Below are 8,773 nucleotides of genomic sequence, written 5' to 3'. Positions count from 1 at the left end.
GGGTCAGGTCTGCAGTGGGGCCCTGTCCCACTCAGCACCACCGCTGTGGTTTCCTGTTTGCAGTGGCTGCACTTGGGCTGCCCCCTCCCCGCCAGCCAGTCCATGGGTGTGAGGGTGGAGGGTGCTGATGCCATCTGGAAAATAGCAGGAAGGGTTGGGGAAGGGTGCCCCAGGAAGCTCCCGAGGGAAGGGGAGGAGAGGCAAAGACAAGCTGGAGGGGCCCTAGGAGGGAGGACTGAGGTGGAGGAAAAAGGACCTGCATAGCCCGTCATAGTCCAGGTCAGGGCAGGCACCAGGTCTGTCCTCACTCCAGGATACCTCCTCCCTAGCCTGTCACTGTGCCTGTGGATCCAACCTTATTGACCCACGTGGGCCTTTCTTGGGTGCCTGGAGATGAACCTTGGCTGGGTTTGAATCCTACCTCTGAACTTAGCTCAGTGTCCCCAGGCAAATTGTTTCTCTTCTCTAAGCCTCAGTTTTCTCATTTGTAAAATGCAGACAATAGAAGTGTTTTAAGGCACTTAGAGCGCCTAACACAGAGCCCAACACGCTATTCCATAGGCTAAGGCAGGAGGATTGCTCGAGCTCATCTGGAGTTTGAGGTCAGCTTGGACAACATAGCAAGACCCCATTTCTAAAGAAACAAAAAAATTAGTTGGCATATGCCACTATACCCCAGCCTGAGACACAAAGCGAGATCTCTAAAACAAATAAATGGCCTAACACGAATGTGGGCACTACTGCTCCTTCAACCTCCCTCTTTGCCCCTACCTTAAGGGACTTGGCAGCAGCAGCTCAGAGGGAAGTAGGGCCATCAGAGAGAGACTTTATCAACTTTGTGCTTTGCTTGCAAAGGCCCTGCACCTGAGGTAGGAGAAGTCCCATATGAATATGCAATGTGGCATGTTCCTACCCTTCTTTGGGCCTGTTTCTTAATCTGTACGGTGGAGAGAGGAAGAGCCATAAGATGATTTTTTTTATTTAAATTTTTAAAAATTTCTACTTCTTTTTTGTTTTGTTTTTTTTTTGAGACAGAGTTGCACTCTGTTGCCCAGGCTAGAGTACTGTGGTGTCAGCCCAACTCACAGCAACCTCCAACTCCTGGGCTCAAGCAATCCTCCTGCCTCAGCCTCCTGAGTAGCTGGAGGCATGCCACCACACCCTGCTAATTTTTCTATTTTTAGTAGAGACGGGGTCTCGCTCTTGCTCAGGCTGGTCTGGAACTCCTGACCTCAAGTGATCCTCCCAACTGGGCCTCCCAGAGTGCTAGGATTACAGGCACGAGGCACCGTGCCCGGCCCATGAGGTGACTTGTAATGGGTTTTCTAGCTGTGACCAAGTCACAGAGACTTTGTCAACATCTCATTTTGCCAAGAGATCAGAATCGTATCATGTCTTGGGGAGGGAGAAATCATCTCTGGTCATGGTAGGGAAGTCCTGTGACTATAAGTCCCAGTTGCCTGGCTGAGCCTGCATCCCTGCTGTGAGCTATTTATACCTCATCCATTCATTCATTTTTTGACACAAGAGTCTCACTCTGTCACCCCAGCTAAAGTGCAGTGGCATCATCATAGCTCACTGCAACCTCAAACTCCTAGGCTCAAGCGATCCTCCTGCCTCAGCCTCCCAAGTAGCTGGGACTACAGGCATGCACCATGACACGCGGCTAATTTTTCTATTTTTAGTAGAGATGGGGTCTCGCTCTTGCTCAGGCTGGTCTCGAACTCCTTCTTTTTTTTTTGAGACAGAGTCTCACTGTGTTGCCCTGGCTAGAGTGCCGTGGCGTCAGCCTAGCTCACAGCAACCTCAAACTCCTGGGCTCAAGTGATCCTTCTGCCTCAGCCTCCTGAGTACCTGGGACTACAGGCAAGCGCCACCACGGCTAATTTTTTCTATATATTTTTAGTTGTCCTGCTAATTTCTTTCTATTTTTAGTAGAGATGGGGTCTCACTCTTGTTCAGGCTGAGTCTCGAACTCCTGAGCTCAAGTGATCCTCCCAACTGGGCCTCCCAGAGTGCTAGGATTACAGGTGTGAGCCACCATGCCTGGCCTTACACCCACTTTTAGAAATGCAGGTTTTTGCTCTATTGCTGATAGACTCCCATGGCAGCACCGTGGCAGATAGCCAGACTGCCCAACACCAAGGCTAGGTCCTCCAGCGCTTCACATTTGGCCTCCTATCCCCACCCCCAAGTCATATCACCCTTGGCTCTTGGCATTCAAGGGAAAAGCCATGGCGTCAATACAAATCTCAAATAGTTCTGTGTTTCCCAACGTGTCCCATGGAACACTGGCATCCAGTGAGCTGGAGGCTTCCCGAGAGCAAGCACCACACCCACCTCACTCACCAGAGGCGCCTAAGGCCTGGCCCATACCGTAGGCTCCTTTCTCTCCCTGAAGCCTCCCCACATAGTAGGTGCTTGAGAAGCACTTTTTTGAATGAATATCGAGTGAATATTACTAGGTGCTGCATGATGAAAAGCTCTTGTGTTCAAGGTGTTTGGGAGGCGGGCATGGTAGCATGCCTGTAGTCCCAGCTACTTGGAGGGCTAAGGTAGGAGGATGGCGTGAGCCCAGGAGTTCAAGGTTACAGTAAGCTATGGTCACACCACTGCACTCCAGCCTGGGTGACAGAGTGAGACCCTGTCTCTAAAAAATAATTAAAAAATAAAAGTGTTTGGGAAATGCCCAAGTAGACAAAGGCAAAGCACTAAGAAGTCCTGTAGTACCAAGGATTGTGATTCTCTCAGAGAAGGATATGATTTTAGGTGTTCCCCAAACTGACCTTTCCATCCACTGCTCTATGTCTGAGCAAGTGGCCCACAGAACACACTTAGAGAGTCACTATATTGCAGCATTTCAGTTTCCACCCAAAACACACACACAGCGCTCACTGTGGCTCTCTGCTGAGTAACAACTCCCACTGCCTCAGGGAGAAAACCCAAGCTTCTCAGCCTAGCAGCCAAGGCCCTCCAGGCTGGGGCCTTGCTTTCTTCTCCTAACTTCTTTTTGCACCTTAGTCCAGCCCACTGGTCCAGCCCAGCACTACTGTGTCTTGCAGCCTGGGCTCCCAAGGAACATCCTGCAAGCTTCCACTCACAGCCCACTCCTCCAGGAAGCCTCCCTCGATTGCTCCAGAGTTAGCCACCTTCCTCTGCCCTCATAGCCTGTCCCCATCTCCCCCAAGCAGTCCGTACAGCCTGGGCATGGAGCTGGGGCTCAGGAAGTCTTGGCTGAGTGACTGCACAGCTGAGGGGTAAGGTAGAGCCTATTCTCTGGGGGGATCTGTAGGCTCCTTCCCTGAGGACTCCCACAGGGAGGGCACAGGGTGGGGCTGAGCTCACCCACCTCTCCTGGTCTGGCTCTCTCGGATGAGGAAGGCCCCTCCAGGGTTCCCCGGTAACAGCAGCAGTTCCTCGGCTTTCTCCCGGCTCAGGCCCTCATACAGCCACCTAGAGGAGGAACACAAGAGGAGGACAGGGTCAGCCTGGGGGTGTGGCGGGACTTTACTGGGACCCTCCCCGCCCCCACCCCATGTGATCCTGACAAGGCCCTCCCTCTCTGGGCCTCAAAGTTCTATCTGTACCACAAAGATCTGTCCTCAGGTCTCCGAGGCCCTCTCCAGCTTTGTCCTCCTGGTCCTGGCTTCAGGGGCCTGGGAGGACATCTTCATGGGGTCAATCTCTGCTTTTTCTGCCTGGAAACCTCATTCCCAAGTGTCCTGGGGGGTTCTGGCAGGGTGGTCCCAGCCTCTCTTCTGTAACTGCCCAGGCCCCAGCACCCCATTCCGTCCACTCTCCTTTCCAAGCCTTCGCCTTGCCAAGAGCTGTCCCCTGTCTTCTCGTCTGGAGACATTTACGCAGACTGCTCCCATCCGGGCAGGTCCCTCTCAGCGTTCTCCCCACCAGATCCTGGCCACCCTCCAAAGCCCAGACCTCGCAGGTCCTCTAGGGGGCTCCCCCAGCACCTCCTCTGGGCGGGGTCTCCCAGGCCAACCTGTGCTAGAACAAGTTGTGGGCAGGCCTGGGATTCTCCTCGTGGCCAGCTGTGCTTCCCGCAGGGCTGGCGGAAGGGGATGCTTGAGCAGGAGAGAGCATGAAGCAGGAGGGCCTGTGGGGAGAACTCACCCGTGGGAGACTTTGGCCACGTGGACGCTGGGGATGTTGTACTCTCTGCCTGAGACTTCCGACAGCACCGTCCACCAGTCTCCGCCCCTGGGGAGAGAGGCGGCGGCACCTCTTTCAGAAGAGCCAAGGCCATGGGAAGCGTGCATTCAGGGTTTGCAGGGACCCTCTCAGGCTGGGTCCTGCGGCCACCTGTCCCACCTGTTTCCCAGGCTTCCTTGCACTTGCCAGTCCAGGCACCGCCTGGGCCAGCTGGGGCTGGTGGGAGATGGCATGGATTCAAGGCTGCCTGCCACACTGCTTCTCCCTGTGGGTGTGTCAAGCTACCAGAAATCCCAGCGCGGGGTCACAGTAGAGCGCTTCACTAAAGGCCTTGTGCTTTTCTACTGGGGGGACGGGCCCCTTCTCCCATCAGTGTGTCTTCAGGGATCTAGTGCCCACGGACTTACTCAGAGACGATGGTCAGCGGCTCCCCCAGTCTTAGCGACAGCTCAGCCTGCCCACCTGCAGGGAAATTGCCCAGGGCCACGGCTGTGGCCTTGCTTCTTTCTGGATGGAGGGACAGAGACGTGAGGTCTAGAGGAGTCTGGCCTGAGTCTGGTGCCCGTTGTCAGCCCCCTGGCAGGTACCCCGAAGGAGGCCCATCTGCTTCCCAGGAGCGCCACCCTGGAACCTGAGGCTTTTCCAGCAGGGCTTTGCAGAGCCCTGGGGTGTCCAGACAGCTCTTGAGGTCACCGTAGTGAAAGGATTTGGGTAGCGAAAGGAGTGGGGCTCCTGGCTACGATGCCCTTTTATATATAAGGGCTTTCTACTCTCAGAAAACTTAAAACCTACAGCTCTAAGCAGGTGTCAGCACAGGCCTGAGCTCAGCTTCTGGAAGGTGCTGATGGGATGGACATTGGGTGGACTAGCTCTGAAGCCTGGAAATTCAGCAAGGGCCAGCAGCTGGGTCCCAGGTCCCAAGTCATACAGAGGCCCTGCAGTGAACCCAGCCTGGAGCTCCCCAGGGGTCTCCCCTCTGAGCTGTCTTTGCGGCACAGGCCTGGCTGTCGCAGGGTGCAGGGAAATACCTTATGCTCAAATAAACAGAGCAAGTCTGTGGAGGGTGTTCTCGGATAAGATGGACCCCTTCCCCTCCTGGAAGCCCTGGCCTTGTATCCCCAGGGGCTGAGCCACTGAGGTGCACGCATTGTCCCCCGAATGGTCCCCACTCTGCCTAGCTCACTCAGTGTCATCCTTCACTTCCTGGCTGAAATGTCCCTTCCCTGACTAGCCGCCTCCACATATACTCTGGGTCAGAGTCCCCTAAAACATACTGCCACCAGAATCTAATACAACTGTGATCCATTATTGGTTTAGCATCTGCCTGGAGGCAGGGACTGTGCCTGTCTTGCCCACTGCTGTGTCCCCAGGTCCTGTCATATGGCCTGGCACGTGGTAGAGTCCCAGTAGACTTAAGATGGATGGACAAATGGCTCATGGAGGGGGTTGCCCAAAACTGCTACTCCTGCTGGAGCCAGGGGTAGACCCTGATGGAGGCTCCCCAGCAGGGAGGGCCTCACAGGGAGGGCCCCACACACCTGTAGGGGTGGTCACCACCCTGAGCAGCCCCAGGCATGACTCAGAGTGGCCCTGGGACCGCTGCCTGTGGCTAGATCCAGAGGAAACCACTGCGGAGGTCTGTGTGGTTTCCAGGTTTCTTCCTGTGGGGCCTCTCTCTGCAAACAGATGGCTGAACGGATGCAGCTGCCTCTGCAGCAGGAGTCTTGCAGGGCCCAGGGGCCAAGGCCTGGGGGAGGCTGGCAACAGGGAAATGTGGATTTGGGGAAGGAAGCCCCAGCCATTCAGACTGGGGACAGCTCCCATCCACACCCGAATATCCAGACATCTTGGCTTTGCCATCTCCTCATCCTGTTTAACTGTATGCCCATGTCCTTCCTCCTGAAAGTGCTGCTTGGTTTAGAGTGATCTTGTTAACTTCTCGGAGCCCTGTGCAGAATGACTGAGGAGATATACCACGTAGGAAACAGCCTTCTAGAGCACCCAATCTGGATCTAAGTTTGTCTTACATGTATAAGAAAAATTTGCTTTAAGCCTGAGAAACACAGTGAGACCCTCACCTCTATAAAAAATACAAAAATAAGTCAAGTGGGTGGCACACGCCTGTAGTCCTGCTACTTGGAAAGCTGATGCAGGAGGATCACTTAAGCCTGGGAGTTCAAAATTACAGTAAGCTATGACAATGCCACTGCGCTCTAGCTCAAGCAATAGAGTGAGACCCTGTCACCACAAAAAAAAAAGAAAAAATTTGCTTTGGTTGGGTACAGTGGTTGATGCCTGTAATCCTAGCACTCTGGGAGGCTGAGGTGGGAGGATTGCTTGAGGTCAGGTGTTTGAGACCAGCCTGAGCAAGAACAATACCCCGTCTCTACTAAAAATAGAAAAATATTAGCCAAGCAACTAAAAATAGAAACAAAAAAATTAGCCTAGTATGGTAGTGCATGCCTGTAGTCCCAGCTACTCGGGAGGCTAAGGCAGGAGGATTGCTTGAGCCCAGGAGTTTGAGGTTGCTGTGAGCTAGGCTGACATCATGGCACTCTAGCCCGGGCAACAGAGTGAGACTCCATCTCAGGGAAGAAGAAAAAAAAATTTGCTTCAAACTAGTTTACTGTATTGATAGATTAATACCTTGCTTTGCATAATTTGCTCATGATTCCAAATAACTCTAATTTGGGGTAAAAAAATCTGCTCTGAATTGATTTTGGCTTATAAGTGTTTGCTGATCAATATTTTCTGTAATAGCGATAGGAACGAAGTGACCCTTGTTCTAATTAGTCAAGATCTACCTCTAAGGCATTTAATCATTCTGAGCCCAATACTCTTGATATCTGATATCCACCTGTAAACTTTGCTACATATTTCTAGGCACATTGACATAATTTCTCATGTTCTCTGAAGATTGCTTTTTTAGTCAGCTCAGTAAAACAATGTGCTAAGATTTTTACATCTTTAATTCTCACATGGTTCAGGAGAGATTTCGACTTTACAAATGAAAAGCTTAATAAATGTTTTTAATTTTATTATTAGGGTCTTGCTCTGTTGCCCAGGCTGGAGTGCAGTATTTACGATCATAGCTCACTGCAGCCTTGAACTCCTGGGCTCAAGTAATCCTCCCACCTCAGCCTCCTGAGTAGCTGGGACTATAGGTACATGCCAGCATGCCTGGCTCATTTAAAAAAAAATTTTTTTTTTTTTGAGACAGAATCTTGCTCTGTCACCCCGAGTAGAGTACAATGGCATCATCATAGCTCACTGCAGTCTCCAACTGCTGGGCTCACGTGATCCTCCTGCTTCAGCCTCCCAAGTAGCTGAGACTACAGGCATGCACCATGACACTCAGCTAATTTTTCTAATTTTTTGTAGAGATGGGGGTCTCAGTCTTGCTTAGGCTGATCTTGAACTCCTGAGCTCAGGCAATCCTCCCGAGAGTGCTAGGATTATAGGCATGAGCCACGGTGCCTGGCCTAATTTTTAAAAATTTGTTAAAAGATGGAGTCTCACTATATTGCCCAGTCTAGTCTTCAATACCTGGCCTCAAGCAACTCTCCCACTTCAGCTTCTCAAAACACTGGGATTGATTATAGGCATGAGCCACCATGCTCAGCCTCAAACGAGAAACTTTCGATGAGGAGTTTAGGTGACTTAACCAGTCACAGTAGCAAAGTTTGCACATGAGCCATATAAAGTGCATGTCCCCAAGCTCTGTCCAAGGGAGCTAAGTAAATAAACCATGAAGTAGAGTCATCTTCTTATCTGTGATGGTTAATTTTATGTATCATTGTGCCTAAGCCACAGTACCCAGATATCTGGTCTAATATCAGTTTAGATGTTGCACTGAAGATATTTTTTAGATGAGATTAACATTTAAATAGGTAGACTGAGTAAAGCAGATTACGCTCCATAATGCAAGTGGGCCTCAATCAGTCAGTTGAGGGCCTCAAGAGAACAGGACTGAGGTCCTTCAAGAAAGGGAATTCTACCTCCAGACTGCCATGGGACTAAGGACAGCCACATGAGCTCTCCCTGGGCCTCCAACCTGCCCTGCAGATTTTAGACTTGCAGCCTCCACAATCATGTGAGTCAACTCCTCAAAATAAACTTCCCTCTCTCCCTCCATACACACATACACACACACACTCCTATCGCTTCTGTTTCCCTGGAGAACCCTAATACATTATCCTAACACCAAATCAAGATATGATTTGAGAAAGGATTTGTGGGATGTTTTGGAGAGTAAGAAACAGACCTGGGCCACAGTTTTCACATGAAAATACTAGAATTTCTAGGACATTTTAATTGTCCAACTGTCCTAAATACTGGGAGTTTTAGTGAACACTATCTTAGACTCTAGGAGGCGGAGGCAGGAGGATCGCTTGAGGTCAGGATTTCAAGACCAGCCTGAGCAAGAGCAAGACCCTGTCTCTGCTAAAAATAGAAAAATTAGCTGGGCGGCTAAAAATAGAAAAAAAAAATTAGCCGGGTGTGGTGGCAAACGCCTATAATCCCAGCTACTCAGGAGGCTGAGGCAGGAGAATTGCTTGATCCCAGGAGTTTGAGGTTGCTGTGAGCTAGGCTGACACCACGGAAC

At 51.3% G+C, this 8,773-nt stretch overlaps 1 protein-coding gene across 1 annotated transcript in view; it reads right to left on the bottom strand.

Moving 5' to 3' along the window:
* Positions 1-6,013, bottom strand: part of SLA2 (Src-like-adaptor 2) — a 20,148-nt gene extending 14,135 nt beyond the window's left edge. The window contains exons 1-4 of the mRNA XM_012665707.1: positions 5,998-6,013; positions 4,575-4,701; positions 4,129-4,215; positions 3,350-3,453 (exon numbers count right to left, since the gene is read on the bottom strand). Of these exons, the coding sequence (XP_012521161.1) occupies positions 3,350-3,453; positions 4,129-4,215; positions 4,575-4,701; positions 5,998-6,013 (334 nt within the window). The remainder of the gene's footprint in view (positions 1-3,349; positions 3,454-4,128; positions 4,216-4,574; positions 4,702-5,997) is intronic.
* Positions 6,014-8,773: the final 2,760 nt, after the last annotated feature.

This window comes from Propithecus coquereli, unplaced genomic scaffold (genome assembly GCF_000956105.1).
Source record: "Propithecus coquereli isolate 6110/MARCELLA unplaced genomic scaffold, Pcoq_1.0 Scaffold122, whole genome shotgun sequence".
Classification (NCBI taxonomy): Eukaryota; Metazoa; Chordata; class Mammalia; order Primates; family Indriidae; genus Propithecus; species Propithecus coquereli.
The sequence above is the reverse complement of the archived record's forward strand: the minus strand, read 5'-3'. Positions and strand labels throughout refer to the sequence as shown.